The sequence below is a fragment of the Tachyglossus aculeatus genome, chromosome 17 (assembly GCF_015852505.1).
Source record: "Tachyglossus aculeatus isolate mTacAcu1 chromosome 17, mTacAcu1.pri, whole genome shotgun sequence".
NCBI classification, from domain to species: domain Eukaryota; kingdom Metazoa; phylum Chordata; class Mammalia; order Monotremata; family Tachyglossidae; genus Tachyglossus; species Tachyglossus aculeatus.
In genome coordinates this window covers 44138264-44156014 of record NC_052082.1, presented here as the reverse complement: position 1 = coordinate 44156014, position 17751 = coordinate 44138264, and the positions used below count along the sequence as shown (strand labels likewise).

The following is a 17751-nucleotide window of genomic DNA, read 5'->3' as shown; positions in this document are numbered from 1 at the left end:
CTCGTCCACCCACACCAATTCTCTCACCCTTTTTGCTCCACGTCTTCACTCTTGGGAAGCTAATCCACTTCCGGGGCTTCAGATACTTCCACTACATGGGCAACTCCCAAGTCTACCTCACTAGCTCCAACACAGCCCTGCTATAAAAATCTCATGTTTCCTCTTGCCTCCATGATATTTCCACGAGATACCCGTCTAGCCCTTGAACTTTGATATGCTCAAAGATGAGGTTTTCCTCTTCCCTACTAAATCAACTGCTCCCCTCCTCCTAACCCACAACTGTCTTATCTTTGACTTTTCATTACTTTTTAACCCTTAAATTCAGCCTGTCACTACATCTGCATCCTCAATATTTCTCATCTACACCATTTCTATTCTACCTAAACAGCCACTGCTTGATTTAAGTGCTCATCATCTCGATTATATATATTTGTAGATGATATATATATATATAGACTATTTACACTATATATTCTCTCTGCCATCTTCAGTCTACGCTACATCAGTCAATCATATTTATTGAGTGCTTAGTGTATGCAGAGCAATGTACTAAGCACTTGGGAAAATATAATAGAGCAATATAACGGACACATTCCCTGCCCACAACAAGCTTACAGTGTAGAGGGGGAGACAGACATCAATATAAATATATAAATTAGGGATATGTACCTAAGTGCTGTGGGGCTGAGGGTTGGGGAAGTGAATAAAGGGAATAAATCAGGTTGAGGCAGAAGGGAGTGAGAGAAAAGGAAATGAGGGCTTAGTCTAAGAGTAAGGCCTCTTGGAGGAGATGTGCCTTCAATAGGCTTTGAAGAGGCAGGATGTGGGCTCGAGGTTCGTGGTAAGATGGATGAGATCAAGGTACAGTGAGTAGGTTGGCATTAGAAGAGCAAAGTGTGCAGGCTGAGGCATAGTAGGGGAATAATGAGGTGAGGTAAGAGGGGGCAAGGTGAGTGAAAGCAGATGGTAAGGAGTTTCTGTTTGATGTGGAGGTGGATGGGTAATCACTGGAGGTTCTTGAGGAGTAGGGAAACGTGGACTGAACGTTCGGCAGCTCAGACAATCTTCCTAAAACATTATTCTGCTAACAAGTTTCCAAAGACTACCCATTTCCCTCTGCATCAAGCAAAAACACTGGCTTCAAGGGGTCCTTTAATCTTCCTCTTTTCCTCCTCCCCTCCCTTCCTCTTTTCTTTCTTCTCTTTTTCTCCTCCCCACCTTATTGCCAAACTTAATTCTTATATGACCCCTGTAGTGGTTTCACCAGTTTCAATATTACAAAAAATAATAATAATAGTAATGTGGGGCACCTAGGCAAGTAAATACAGGTTCATTCTTTAGTGATGTTGCTTTTCCAAAGGGCACTGAATGAAACGGACACAAAGGATCGTCAACATGCAGGAATGAATGGGAGGAAATGTTGTTTTAGATCCCAAACGAAAGATCGCTGTGTAACAGCTAGTGTTTGGGGAGTTCTCTTGGGAATTCTCCTAAATTATCACGTGGAACCTGTGAAACCACAAATTCTAACTCAAATGCCCTGTTTCTGTAGGGCTATTTGACAGCCACCTTAGATGCCAATATGTGAATAACATGAAGATGGGGACCCAAAATGTAATACGTGGGCACCATCTGCTCCCCTGAATGTTTCTGAAGTCAAACAGAAAAGATGGATTTCATTAACGATACAAAACATTCCTATCATTTTTGTTCACTTCAAATTTGGAAAGACCAAGAAGTCAGTGATGGAAGAAAAAAAAAAAACAAAACAACTCACCGCTTGTATTAAAAGCCATACAGCAGACTGGCTTCTCATGGGCAGGAAAATGAGCCACAATTCCATCGCTGTCAGAATCTTCACTCACGAGTACCTAAACACACAAAATGCAGACAAAGACAAGTGAAAGATCTCAATTCACAGCTCCGGGGAAAAAACAGTGCAAACATTTCTCTGATTTCAAAAATTGTGTAAACTCCCATCCCAGTTGGGAAGTTCCATAAGCTATCATGATACGGTTCCTAAGGGAAAGTCAGAGTAGCACCCATTTTGGGAGACTGAGAATCACAGTCTCAATCTCCATTTTTCAGATGAGGTAACTGAGGCACAGAGAAGTGAAGTGGCTTGTCCAGGGTCACAAGAAGACAAGTGGCAGAGCCAGGATTAGAACCCGTGACCTTCCAACTCCCAGGCCCATGCTCTAAACACTATGCCATGCTGCTTTTATGCAGAATTTATCCACCATGTAAAAAAACCAAAACATCACCTGCAAATATGATGTGTATATTTTCAATTATTTTGCCCAGGTTATCACTAAAGTTACTGAATAGGAATTTCACCACAATGCATGATCAAAGATTATCATTTAGTGTAACGTAATGAGAAAAAGAACTCCACCTCTTGAGTCCAAGCTAACAAAGTACTGAAAATATGATGCTTTATGTGGATTCAGTGAGAAGTTATGCCATATTATTGTTTCCCTCTTCTTCCCCTGACTTAAAACACTGAGGTCCCTGAGAGTTTAGTTGTAAGAAATATCACTGTCTTTCAGGGAGCAGAAGATTTTACCTAAGAAAACTCAGACCAGAACACATGGGGATTTCTGAACTGTTATTTGGAGGGGAAAAAGAAAGAATTTTTTTAGGCAGTGCTCTTGTGACTCCTGATGTCTGGCGAGAAGACCAAGCAATTTAAACTAATACCAGTTTGCATTTCCACGGAAAGGCAGCTGCCAAAACTACTCTCTGGAACTATTCCTTTCCTCACTGGCCACAGAAAAGGAGCAGCGGCAGCTTAAGAGTCAGCAGACCCTACTCTTCTGAAAGGTGTGAACACATGTCAAAAGGACAACAAATTCGGGGAGGAGAGGAAGAGGGAGACCTGAAGGCAGACTACTGTAAATACGGCCCAGGGAGTTTCATCTTTTATCATGAAAATGCAGAAGTAAGTCTGTATAATGGAATCACCTGCAGTACGTTTTCTATGCCAATGCTTAAACTTGCCTAGCAGTGTGTAATTTTTTTAAGGGTATTTATTAAGCACTTATAGATTCTCAGGCATTCCACTAAGTGCTGGGGTAGATAGAAGCTAATCAGGTTGGACACAGTCCATGTCCCACATGGAGCTCACAGTCTTAACACCTATTTTTCAGATGAGGGAACTGGGGCATGGAGGTTAAGTGACTTGGCCAGGGTCACATTGCAGTTAAGCAGTGGAGCTGGAATTAGAACCCAGGTCCTATGACCCCAAGGCACGTGCTCTTTTTACTAGGCCACCCTGATTTTCCTGTGAACTACTGTATCAGTTATCGGGGTGTTGCACAAATATCGGACCACGAAGGAAAATCTTGTATCAGTGTAATTGGGACTGAGGATGCAACATTATCCTCGTAGGGCCCACATGCACCCAGAGGTAAACTTCACTGCTACTGGAATCTTCTTTAAGAACAAAGAACAACTATACACAAGGGGCTGGGGCCTTCACCTCTTCCTAAAATCTTTTGAAATCAATATAATAATAGTAATTATAACAAATGTTAGCTGCTTACTACATGCCAGGCACTGTAATAAGCACTGGGGTGGATACAAAAATTCGGGTTGGACACAGTCCCTTTCTCGCATGGGGCTCACAATCTTAATCCTCATTTCACAGATGAGGTTACTGAGGCACAGAGAAGTTAAATGACTTGCCCAAGATCACACAGCAGGCAAGCGGCAGGGCAGGGATTAGAACCCAGATCCTTCTGACTCTCATGCCTGCTTTATCTGCTAGGCCATGCTGTTTCTCATTAGGCCATGAAACTGGGCAGGCATGTGATTACACAGAGACCAAGAAGTACTTTACATTTGAAACTAACATAATCTGAAAAATTTTAAACGTGGTTGAAAAGAAAGAAAAAATAAAGGGGGAAAAGGGAGTTGGGGGTACCCAAAATGACTACTTCCCATTCCCCCAAGGTTGACAGTAGAGGAGCAAAGTGTGCAGCCTGGGTTGTTGTAGAAAAAGAGTGAGGTAAGTAGGAAGGGGAGAACTGAGTGCTTTAAAGCTGACTGTAAGGAGTTTCTATTTGATGTGGAGGTGGACAGGCAACCACAGATGGTTCTTGAGGAGTGAGGAGATGTGGACTGGATGTTTTTGAAAGAAAAATGACCCCAGGTGCAAAGTGAGGAGATTGGAGTGAGGACAGACACGAGGCAGGGAGGTCAGCAAGAAGGCTGATGCAGAAATGACGCTAAGTGATGCATAACAGTACTGATGGTGACTACATGTCTTTTGAGGAAGGGAAACTGGAATTTAAATCCATTCTTCCCTCTAGAAAGACACAATTAAAAAGATGACCTTATTCCTGTGCTTCATGAATAAATTTCCCTTCAAGGGATTTCAAAGTAGACTACAGCATCAGTCCTGGACACCGGGTGACAATCAGAAATCATCTCAAAACCTGACAACATCCTAAAAATGTAAAAACCTTCTTTGGCTTTGGGAACTGCCTCCAATGGGGCACGGACGAGGTATTTCCAGAAAAGACTTCTGCTTGCAGTTATTTCAGAAGCTATGATTGGCTACATGTCCTTACATTGAGTCTCAGAACCTCCCATAATGAGGTATGGCAACTCCAAAGCATCACTAAGGGAAAATTTTTGAGAATCAAAATTCAACATTGGAAGATTTTTACATGACTGGCGGATAGGCCTCTAGCTTGGTCTCTTTTCAGCATATCTTACTAAATGTTTCTGCCTCAAAATTCTTGAGCGTTTTTTTTCTGCCATGTACCAAAGCAATCTGGAGCCACACAAACTTCCTAGTCTTGGGAATCACTGGATTAATTTATCATTATTTATTTAAATGCTTCAAAAGGGAAATCGGCTTTAAATGTTTAAAGGAGCTGTGTAGCGGGGATGAATTCATGAGGCCAGGGCCTGACTTATTTTAAATGTTCAGATTACTTGGCAATGTCACATCAGCACCATTATGGTTTTGCTTTCTGTTGTCAGCATTCCATACTGATTCCAGAACCGCTAACCAACGGGTCTGGAGATCTTCCTAAGAGAATTTCAAAGAAACGCTGTTCCCTTTTCTCAATCTGGGTAAACTGTGTGAAATAACTGCAATACATCATCTTTTCACAACTTCTACTTTCAAGTACCTATCCCTCACTGGCGTGTTTGTCGCTCTAAATTAGGTGAGCGAGCACAACTAGTTTGGGAAGAGGTGGGAGGAATAAGGGAGAATGAGGATTTTGGCATTAATCAAGTTGATACTATATACAAGGTAAAATCTGTTATGAATGGTAACACGAATATGCACAGATGTAGGAAAGGAACTCAAAGAAATCTGGTCAAGGATGGACAGACAACAACCCTTTTTTTGTCACTGAGCATTAGAGAATTAGAAATGTTGTCTTCTTGCCTTAGCAATAAGGCCTGATTACAGAGACAGTCATGAAAAAACTACTCTGGATTCAAGTTTTCTACATCCAGTAATGGAGAGTGGAGTTATCCCTGCCAAGATCCAAACTTGCGGTTCCAGAAAATGGAAGTCTTTCAAGCCTGGTCCTGAGACTGCTAAACCATTTGACTTGACAGTAATCAGTTACTAAACCTAAAACTGAGGAATAATCTGGTTTGACTCACTCTGAACATATTCACTCAGGGAGAATTTGCGGAGTAACTTCAAGTGAACTTCCACGAAAATAGCAAATCTCTAAAAGCAGTCAAAAATGTTTCCACTCTTGCTAGGAGGGTCACTCTTTCATTAGAGAAGCAGCGTGGCTCAGAGGAAAGAGAACGGGCTTTGGAGTCAGTGGTCATGGGTTCAAATCCCAACTCCACCGATCGTCAGCTGTGTGACTTTGGGCAAGTCACTTCACTTCTCTGTGCCTCAGTTACCTCATCTGTAAAATGGGGATTGACTGTGAGCCCCCCGTGGGACAACCTGATCACCTTGTAACCTCCCAGCGCTTAGAACAGTGCTTTGCACATAGTAAGTGCTTAATAAATGCTATTATTATTATTATTAACAAAGCAGCCAATGAACAGAGATGCTAGCACTGCTATGAAGTGTAAAATTGATTTTCCAAGTACAGCAATTTAAAGCAAAGTTTGTTTTTAAATAAATTATCTGTAAAGTTAAATACACATGCACCTCTCTCAATTCTTAAAATTGGTCTATTCTCCATGTTAAAAATTGAGTATTCCTTTAATTTTACCATTTTTGAACTTAGTATTTATTTCTGGGTTAATTCAATCAATCAATTAATCATACTTATTGAGCACTTAACCTGGATGATACATTGCATTAAATGCAGGGGAAAGTTCCATAGAATTAGAATTCATTTTCCCTGCCTTCAAGGAGATTACTTTCTATGACTATCCTCTCATATGATCTTCTAAATTAAGGACCCCAGTAGCCCATCTGAAACATTAATTCCCAAACTCCAGGAAGGAGTGAGAGGGGAGGAAGAGTAAGATTAATTCTACTTTAATTTCTATAGAATCATGCCTAATCCAGTTTCCTGTGCAGATAAATTTCCTGGATCTCTACAGAAAAACCCAGGAGAAAAGATAAATCAGAGCCACTACTAATCCAGACCAGTTTACAAGACACTGGAATGATGGCGAAGAATAAAAATTGATTTTAAAAACTGTCATTATTTAGAACTACAATTGCACCATTAATTTACACTGTACTTTACCATCATTTTATTTCACTTTTCCGTGAAATTCCAATTCCAGTTGACAGCAAGTGAGTTTATGTCCACATCCGTAACATTTCTTTATATTAATGTCTGTCTCCCCCTCTAGACTGTAAACTTGTTGTGGGCAGGAAATGTGTCTACCAACTCTGTTATACTGTACTCCTCCCAAGCACTTAGTACAGTGCTCTGCACACAGTAAGTGCTCAATTAATATGACTGATTGATGCTCAGCTACAAAGTTCTGATACCTCCTCAATACCCAATCAATTACTGAGCACCTGTTGGGTGCAGAGCTCTATTCTAATGACTTGGAATAATAATGATGATGATGATGATGATAATAGTGGAAGAGAAGAATAAAATTAGCAGACAGGTTCTCTGACCCCGAGGAATTTACAATCCAGCAGGGGAGATGGAAACGGAGGTTAGTTAAAGATAGGAGGAAAAAGAGAAAGGAGATAAGTATTGGAGTTGGTGCTAAAATTATAGGGTAAGGAAGATATGTACTTAAGTGGCTTGGGAGGTTGACAATTAAGTGCTTAGTTTGGGCAGAGGTGCTGAAGTGGCTCCTGGGGGAATGGAAATTGGGGACAGTAGAGATTAATCAGGGAAGGCCTCCTGGTGGAGGTGTGATTCCAGAAGGTCCCGGAAGACGGGAAAAGCAGCAGCCTGCAGGATGTGAAGGGCGAGGGAGTTCTGGACAGATGAGCGGTGAGAGAGACGAGAACAAGGCACAGTGAGGACAGGTTGGCTTGAGAGGAACAAAGCTTTCAAACTGGGCTGTAAGTGGGAGAGGAGACAGGATAAGGAGAGGATTTGAGCACCCCAAAGTCAAGCGTCAGGCATTTCTGCTTGATACAGAGATGCGTGAGCGGCCAGTGGAAGGTTTCCGAGTGGAGAGACGAGAACAGACCAATGTTACTGAAAAGTAATCCGGGCAGCAGGGTCAAGTAAGAACTGGGTTCAAATCCCGGCTCCGCCACTTGTCAGCTGTGTGACTTTGGGCAAGTAACTTAACTTCTCTGTGCCTCAGTTACCTCATCTGTAAAATGGGGATTAAGACTGTGAGCCCCACGTGGGACAACCTGTTCACCTTGTAACCTCCCCAGCACTTAGAACAGTGCTTTGCACATAGTAAGCGCTTAATAAATGCTATGAAAAAACTGGAAGGGAGATCCTGGAGGCAGTGAGGTCAGTGAGAGCACTGATCCGAGAGTCGAGATGAGATATGGCAAGTGCTTTCACCGGCATAATGACGCTTTGAATGGGGAAGGAGCGGAGGATTCTGGAGATGCTACAAAGGATGCTACTCCTGGAGGGGAAGTAATTTCACAAGGGTTTCGAAGAAGGAAAGACTTGTGAACTGTCGGACTTGAAGGGGGAGGCAGTTCCAGGCATTCATTCAATCGTATTTATTGAGCGCTTACTGTGTGCAGAGCACTGTACTAAGCGCTTGGGAAGTACATGTTGGCAACATATAGAGACGCTTCCTACCCAACAGCGGGCTCACAGTCTAGAAGGGAGAAGGGTGTGGCCAAGAGGTCGGCAGCAGGATTGACGAGGAGGCGGCACAGACAGCATGTTACTTTGAGAGGAACAAAGAGTTCCAGCGGGTATACAATGGGAGACTGAGGGCCTTAAAGCCAATGTGGAGGGGTTTCTCCTTAATGCAAAGAGGAATATGCAAACTCCTGAAGGTTTCTGAGAAGTTGAAAGGCACGGGATGGCACACCTTGCAAAATAATTCTTCCAGGAGGGGAGATGTTTTAGGATGAGCAAGTAAAGAAATACACCAATTTCACCTATTTTAGTACCAGTAAAATTTAGTGAAGGAGGCTGTAAATGAGGGCAAAAGCTGACTATTATTCAAAATTTGAGAATTAGGGAACATTTTGAACAGGTCTAAATAATACCACTATTACTATCATTTTGGTGTGGCTGGAGGAGGAAGTAACAAGGGTCATCTTGGGTGTCAGCAGCATGTTTAAGCTCTACATTTCTCTCTCCAAGACCTGCAGTGTATTTTTTTGAAGAAGCAGTGTTAATATAAACTCAGTGATTTTAGGTTCCTCCCTATGGATTGCACCATTATCGGGATAGGCAATTCCCCAGAACAACATCTAGAGGTTCCTTGCGTATCCTCTCTATGGACTGCCCCATCTTCCAGAGAGTCCTCAGAGTCCCTTCTCAGCCTGCCTGAATGGTCTACTCAGCAACATCACGTTCCCTTCTGCTTTGCCCTGACTTTCTCCCTCTGTTCTTCCCCTTTCCCAGCCCCACAGCACTTGGTACGTATCTCCAACTTTTTTTCAAGTCAATGTCTGTCTCCCTGCCTCAAGACTCTAAGCTTGTTGTGGGCAGGGAATGTGTCTGTTTATTCTTGAATTGTACTCTCCCAAGCGCTTAGTACAGTGCTCTGAATACTGTTAAACGCTCAATAAATATGACAATGAAGGAAAGAATGGGGTCGATACAGTATTTTCCAACAGAAGAGTCTCTACCATTACTGCTTAGCTGAGGTGCCAATGAGTAAGCTCTCCCAATCGTACTACATTCAAGGTCAGCAGAACAACTAGAGAAGCAGCATAGCCTAATGGACAGTGCACTAGCCTGGTAATTAGAAGGACCTGGGTTCTAGTGCCAGTTCTGCCACTTGTCTGCTGTGTGACCCTGGGCAAATCACTTGGCTTCTCTGTGCCTCGGTTACCTCACCTGCAAAATGGGGATGAAGACTGTAAGCCCCAAGTGGGACATGCATGGTGTCCAACCTGATTATCTTGTACCTCCTCTAGCACTTAGGACACGACCTGGCACATAGTAAGCATTTAACAAATACCATAAAAAACCAATTGATAAAAGATAGATCAGCCAGTTTTTTGTCTTCTGTGTAGAGAGATAGAGAAAACACCTAGGAGACCACCCTCTAGACTGTAAGCTGTTTGTGGGCAGGGAACATGTCTACCAACTCTGTTGTATTGTACTCTTTCAAGTACTGAGTACAGTGCTCTGCACACAGTAAGCACTCAAATACCACTGATGGATTGTTTGATTAAGATGATAAAGTTTAGGGAAAACACCGCTTGCTTTCAGGGTAATGTTTCTGATTCTTCTAAATTATGCTTTTTTCCATTTGAGAATTTTCCATGTTGCAGACCAATACTGATGTGCCATTATGACTTCAATTATACTAATCTTTAAAGTCAAATTATACCACTTAACTTATTCTGGTCAAGAAATGACTTTAAATAAAACATGAAAGTAACATGGGTAAAAATGGTCATGAATTCAATCAAATCAGTTCTGTCCTTAATGCAGTTACCAAAGAATGATTCCATTATCATGAAAATCAAAGTAATCAATTCAGCATCAGAATATGATGAATCAAAGTTTATACATCTCTACTGTACCCATGAAGATATCTTCATTAAAGATTCGCTAGCTTTAAACAGCAAAAGTCAGTGTAATGTTGGCTTCAGCCCCTAAGATGAATGTGGAAAAAAAATTATAGCTAAGGTCAAACATCAGTGGAAAGGGGCTAAAAGTGATAAATCTATGACATTAACTACTGCACTCCTTTTAATAGAATCCAGCATAAACTCAAAACAGCCTTGTGCTCAGACTGAACTATTTATCTGAGACAAAAATGTCTTCTTGACAAAAAACAGATCCCCTTTAATAAAAGAAAGGCAGACAATATTATGTTCAGAGGGAATCCCATTGCTGCGCTTTTTTTTTAAGCAAAGTAAATTCTTTGGTGATATATGTACAAATACTAGTTTTATGGAAAATGGATAGAAAAATATCTAGATATATTTCAGAATACGCTTTGTCATCAGAGATGACAAACACTACAAATGCGGCCCGGCAGAAACATACCCATACTTTGAGTAAAAGGTTTTGGTGTTGGACTTCATTTATTTAGTCTTTGAACTGTTGAAAAGCTGAGAGTTGCTATTTTCTTCAGGCATGTTAAGCATCTTCATTTGACTCAACTGCTATAATCTCTTTACCACACGGAAAAGACTCTTTGAAACTGCTGAGGTTCGCAATCACCCTGCCCCATTTCCCCTTCTCTCCCACCTAAGTTAAAAAGAAGCAGTAAAAAATATCCAAACCTATTTGGAAACAGAGGCCAGGGTGCTAGGCGTTCACAGAGTAATTCTATGCACATTTTCTTCCACTGTATCCTACTCTCGAGGTAATATATGAATGAAGTTAATCAATACTCAATTTGTCACCTAGCTCTTTTGTAAAAGACACAAAAGAACATTATCTACGTTTAAATGATCCCATAGCTCTCTGTCAACAATGCTAGATATTTAGCAGATTTATTTGTAGTCACAAAACTGCACCCTGTTGAGGGTTATAACTAGAGACTAAATGTGGGTGGCCTTGTAGATGAATTAATTAAGAATCAAAGGTCAAAAGAAAATATTTTCTTTAAAACTCATAAACCACTAAAGGTTTATGTATTTAATTCCAATGAAAAAGAGAACATCTGTATGGGTTTATTTCTATCCATTTCAGCTAATTAACAGATCTAAATAAATAGCCATTAAGACCAACTGAAAAGTTTGCTAACACTTCATTAAAAAGAAGTTTAAACAAGCACATAAGCCTGGTTAGCATATTTTGGTTTACCACAATGTTACTTGGGGTTCAGAAAAATTATTTTTATTCCTTTTTCAAATAAAAGATGACAGCCAAATCGACTAACTCAAAATGTTTAGGGCTTTCTCTTTTAACTACACTAAAGTTCAAACTTTCTGAAAGTGCCACTGTTTCTTAATGCAAGTACTAATCTCATAAGGAGCCAACATGTGTGAGTCCACCAAACTGTCTTCTCTAATATACTAAAATCATATTTTCCCAATAAACTAATATTTACATGCATATCAGAATTTTTAAAAAAACCTTCTTAGGTATAGAAGAGTGTGTGTGTGTGTGTGTGTACACACCACTCAGAGCTGATACAATTTAAAATTTGGCAATGCTAATTTGTCATTCTACCATACAATGAAAAACTTTACAACTGCCCTTTTATAGATCCAGGCCCACATCAATGGAAGGGCAAAAAAAGCAAAGCATTCCTTCAGTAAATGAGAACTCGCAAATGATACATGCAAAACAGTACGGAACAAACTCCATTTTTATGAACTGAAAAAAAAAATCTGTTAATAGGAAGTTAATTCATTTTCTTTCCAGCACAGGACAGAAGATCTCAACTCAAGCCTCAAATACAGTCATATGCTAGGATCTTTTAAAATATTTCTAGTGTTATATGATTTAAAAATAGAGTCTCTATCTCATTTTAAAGAAATAAGCGAATTTAACTTGTATTAATGGTGAGGGTTATTTAACATATAACTATGTCACCTGGGCAAATAAACATCATTATACTGTTTCTATAATACCTCTTTCCCACCATTAGTGAAGTCCAATAAATCCAACAATGTTATCTACTGACTTTATTGAGTGCCAAACATTGTTCTAAACTCTTGAGCAAGAAGAACTGAAGGAAGCCACAAGTTTCCTGACCTCAAGGAGTTTGCAATCTAATGTGGGCTAAATTCTTTGTAAAGTCTCAAAAAGAACTATTCTGGCCCTTAAAGGAACAGATCAATCATTTCACATCTATGACTGTGCTAGAGTCAATGCTCAAAAGCTGAAAACAAGAAAAAGCAGTGACATTAAGGAAGGATCCATAACAAATTTGTGGTCCTCCATTTTTGTTTTTAATCATTAAAGACAAAAAGGAAAACTGAAGGAAAAAAAACTCCCTTATTTTAAGGTTTGGCACTAAGAAAGATTGAACTAGAAACGACGTGAAACTAAACTCCTTAGTTCTGGAAATCCAAATTCATAATCCCTTCTACCAGCTTTATTTTCTATTCATTTGGTTACACATTTTCCCCGAATCAAACTTGCTCACAATAAAAGCCTAACATGGCATTTGCTTTTTAAATTCTTAAAGAAAGCTGTGAAGCCCTATGTGCTGCATTCAAAACCTACATATCTGACTTCAAAATGGTCAGTAGTGAGTTTTGGAAGATTTTTTATTTTTAAATGCTCAACAAATGTAAAGGACTGTTTGGAAGGATGAGAATGAAAATGGAAAAAAAATTCTAAAGCTTGACGCTTTCCTCAGATTCCTTATTTGATCACTATCCTTCATTTATGCACATAAGGCACAATGGGTGTACAAAAGTTCATTTAGGAAGACTCTTTTTCCTCCGGTAATCCAATACCAAACACTGTTCAAATGTTACTTATGCTTGGGCTTGTTCTAAAACTTGCCCAACAGCAACCTTGACCATTCAACTTTTCTTCAAAAATACTGTGGTTTACTTCGACTATCATGGGCTCCTAATGATTCCTTCTTTGTTTCACATCACACAATTGCATTGGCTTCTAGACTTTGGTCACCAATTTGCAGCTGTAATACCGCGCACTAATGACTGCAATCAGAACAACCCAGTAAATGGTCAATCAGTGTCGATGCTCAGCGAGTGTGAAGGAGGACAAAACCGAAAGCTCACAGTTGATGTTGTCGAACTGTTGTGAAAATGACCATTATGGGCCACAGACATCTGTGATTAGGCCAGTCCTGAATGGCATTCCCTGTCCAGAGAATAATAATAATAATAGTCATAGTGTTTGTTAAGTGTTTACTATGTGCCAGGCACTGTATTAGGCACTGGGGTGGATACAGGCACAGTCCCTGACCCACGTGGGGCTCACAGTCTCAATCCCCATTTTACAAAGGAAGTAACTGAGGAACTGAGAGGTGAAGTGACTTGTCCAAGGTCACACAGCAGACAAGTGATGGAACCGGGGTTAGAATTTAGTACCTTCTGACTCCCAGGACCATGATCTATCCACTAGGCCATGCTATTACTCCGGCTCTTCTTACCTGCCCTTCTCCAACGGTCTCTGTGTCGATAACTGTGATGATTCCTGGAACCAGAGGGCTTCGCCGGCTATTACTATGGGTGGCAACGTCCTCTTCCGTCACGCCTGAAGGAAGTGTCCCTGTCAGCTGAGTCACCACCTTACCAACCATTGTCAGTCCAGTCTTCAGAGTCTGTATCAGTGAGAGGCAAAGGAATAGGTTTTAGAACAAAATGCGACCTTTCGACAAGCATTTACAACTTTAAAATCCCGGCTCACCCAAGGTTTATGAAAGGAGGGATCGATGGAATATTTTATGGATCCTAGTGTGTTTTAAAATATTTTTAAGACATAGGGACCATTTTTGTGGTGCTGGGAGAAACGGCTGATCGAAGATCGACCCCTCAAGCTACTCCTTAGAGCTGTAGGATCAAGAGGCCTTTATCTGGTCATTAAGGGTCTCCATTCACACCCCCTTCTGCCCTTTTCCCACAAATGAGCCACTTTAACAAGAGGCATTCTAAAAGATGGAGGGCATTCAGTGTCAAAGACCTACTGAAATAATCAGCACCTTAACTTTTCACCTGGTCGCCAACTCACTGCCTTAAGGATCACCACTAGCTTTTCTAAATGCTGATGTGGGAACTGCTAACCTGACAGTCTAACCACCAAGACCTAGAAACTTTAAATATGCAGACCATTTCATAAAGATAGTCATTCACAATAATATTCACTCATTCATTCATTCAATCGTATTTACTGAGCGCTTACTGTGTGCAGAGCACTGTACTAACTGTTTGGGAAGTACAAGTATCATACAGAGTAGTCAAGAGCCTTTGACACACTTAGGACAAGAACAAATTAACTTTTCATTTCTTAAGGGAGTGCTTTGGTTAGTTACAACCTAAAGAATTCACAGGATTCTTACTTGTCCCATCCAGAAAAAAACCAGTAGATTAGATGACTGAAACCCAAAGTGGCAGCTAATCGGGTCACTGAAAAAAAATCCCGTATATTTACATGACATATTTCACTAAAGGCTCATGAGCCACTTCCAAGTGAGTAATAGTGTTCCCACTTTATAAATGGAAAAACGGAGGCACAGGGAGTGTTTTAAAGTGTTTTTTACAAGATCAGGAAGTGACTACGTAGAGGAAAAGCAGCATGACCCCGTGGAAAGAGCACAGTACTGGCAGCTAGAGGATTGGGGTTCTATTCCCAGTTTTGCCACTTAGCCTACTGTGCGGCTTTGGGCTAATCGCCTAACCTCTCTGAGTCACAGTTTTCTTCATCTGTAAAATGGAGATAAAGTAGACTGTGAGCCACTCCAGGGGAAAGACAACTGTGTTGTATCTACCCTACCGCTTATCCATGTATCAAGCGCTTTATAAATGCTGTAAGTAGGCATCCAGAAACAGAACATAATAATCCTCTCTCCAGGACTTCAGTCAAATCATATCGAGTGGAATATTTTTAGCTAGACCCCACGCCCCACAATAATTACTCCTTGTGATTCACCTTTAGTGAATACACAAGCAAAATGGCAGTAGATAAATCACGAATTCTGGACCGGAGAGCAAAAGCTAGGTCTTCTGAAAAGGTGTACAGGAGAAGATGAAATACCCACTTCTTTCCATTTCACATTTCTCAAAAAAAAATCCAAAACTTACAAAAGAAATCACCACTACTGTATGCTAATACTTAACTAAAATACCCAGCAATGCTATCTGCTAAATTCAAATAAAAAGGCCCAGCTCACGGCAGGCTGAAACCAAGAAAAAGCCACAAATCAATTGTAACTGTTTTGTTTAGTGCTAAAAACTCAAACTGCAGTGATTAGAAAACACATTAGTGTTCATCAATTAGCAGCCAAACGTTTGTTTCAATAATTCATGAGAAATGACTTACACAAAGTCTGTGAGTGTGTTGTCAGGAAAGCCTCTGAAGGACCACCAGAATTAGGCGCCACACTGTATTGATGGCAGGAGCTGGCCAGGAAGCATGATTAACCTCTCAGATGCCTCAGCTGATGTACTTACTCCATTAATGCTAATGGAGATGCTCCCACTTAAACTGAGCCGCCCCTTTATCAAAGGAATGCCTTTCGGTTTTAAAGTCTTTAGTCCTATATCCTCCCCATTTGCCCATGAGCCTATCATTTCATGCTCTTATACCAATGAATGGGAATAAAACTAAAACAACTGGAGGACACAAAAGGCGGAAGGTAATGCACCCAAGGAAACCGCAAGATGCTGAGAAGTTAATGCAATCGTGTTACGGACAGGCCCTCTATAGGAAAACAATAACAACAACAAAAAAACCCGGAGCAGTGACTCAAAGAATCAAGAAGGGTTTTACTGGTGTTGTTTTTTTCTTCCTTTCTGAGAAGCATTTTGAGTTTCTCATCAGACAAGTGCTATCTTATACAATGCTAAATTGCTCCATTGCCTTTTTGCCATTTTCTCAGTGCACCTTAAGCCCTAAATACATTGGCCAATGATAACTCGATAAAGGAGTAGAAATTTTTGAGCGCTTACTGGGTGCAGAGCACTGACCTAAGCTCTAGAGAAACTACAGGTCCGACTCTTTCCCTGCCAACTCACCCAAACAAGTGACCTTCGGGGAAACTTAAAACACCCAGCAATCTTTTACCCTCACCCAAACTGGCTTCTACAAATGAGTTGCGGTAATTCGAAAATCATATTGTTTTCCTTTCTAATTTTGTAAGTGCACCCAGAAGCTTCTGGGCAGTGGAGAGAAAGATTAACACTATGTAAAGTTCTCATTTACAGGTTTTCTGACTCAGTTCGATTGTACTCTCCCAAGCGCTTAGTACAATGCTCGGCATGCAGTAAACGCTCAATACAACTGATTGATTCCACTTAAAGAGCCCAAAAATCTCAGTCCCTTGGCAAATACATCAACTGCGTATTCTTCTTGCTTCTAACACCGATGAAGTGTTTCCAACAGAATTGAAACCAATTACAGATCTGGGGATCAGAAATATGAAAGCTAGCGAGAATGGGGGATTCTGAGCCCCTGCTTAATAGGAGTGTGAGTGGGCACTTTCTGTCAAGACAAACTCCATCAGATTAGTCAGTAGTGGTGGCTGGTAACTAAGGAATCTAGAGGTTGACAATCAAATGACATTAATTCCCAAATAAATCTTAACTACTCTATTGTTAAGGGTGAAGCCACTGGAATGCTGTATGTCTACCGAGTGATAAGAGAGGTATAAAAACTTGTCCCAGTCCATTAGGATGGAAGTGTTGGTGCAAAACTATCAGGGTCCTCATTCCCTTGGGTCACATGCATATTTGCCAAAACTTCCCTAGTAATCTTTAACCTTTCCCATGCTATATCAGTTGTCCTCCCTTTCCATTAGTGCTAATGGCCTGGCTCTCACATAAGCTGTTAGTTGTCATTAAGAAGTTATCATGTAACAAGAGACAAGAGACCTAGGTTGGGCTAAATCATTCTACCCTGCTGGAGCTAAAAGCACTAAGGCAGAATAAACTTCGGCAACTCTGAGGGGCCTGGGAACCTGGCTCGTAATTTTATGAGAGATATTATATGTGGCAAGATGCAGTACACTCGGGTTCTCCTACAACCTGGGGAAAGTAGGCTCTTAACGAACCCACATGAAAGAAAACCAGGAGATGTTTTCCTTCTCCTGAGGAGAAGGAGAAGAACATATACCTTGACCAGCAGAGCAGGCACGTGCACTGCTATTTCTTCTGACTTCACGTTACACTGTATTCCCGAACAAGGCTTATTCTCTAATCTCTCTAACGGTGTTCTATCCAAAACACATAGGGAAACGGTGCATTATGGACAAGCGGAGTACTCCTCTTTGAAGTAGAATGCAAAGTTTTCCCTCGATAGTTAACGTGCTAAGACAGAAAAGAATAATAATAATGGTATTTGTTAAGCACTGACTATGTGCCAGGCACTGTACTAAGAGCAGGGGTGGATACGAGCAAAGTGGGTTGGACACAATCCCTGTCCCAAGTGGGACTCACAGTCTCATTCCCCATTTTACAGGTGAGGTAACAGACACAGAGAAGTAAAGTGACTTGCCCAGGGTCACACAGCAGGTGGAGCAGGGATTAGAACCCATGACCTTCTGACACCCCGGCAGGTTAGGTGGACCTAATTTTGTTTT

The 17751-nt window shown here is 40.9% G+C and overlaps 1 protein-coding gene across 7 annotated transcripts in view; it reads right to left on the bottom strand.

The window, feature by feature from the left end:
* BCAS3 (BCAS3 microtubule associated cell migration factor) overlaps positions 1-17751 on the bottom strand; it is a 718088-nt gene that overhangs the window by 496284 nt on the left and 204053 nt on the right. For all 7 annotated transcript variants that reach the window (XM_038758926.1, XM_038758927.1, XM_038758925.1 and 4 more), the window contains exons 12-13: positions 13609-13779; positions 1778-1871 (exon numbers count right to left, since the gene is read on the bottom strand). In XM_038758926.1, coding sequence (XP_038614854.1) covers positions 1778-1871; positions 13609-13779 — 265 coding nt within the window. The remainder of the gene's footprint in view (positions 1-1777; positions 1872-13608; positions 13780-17751) is intronic.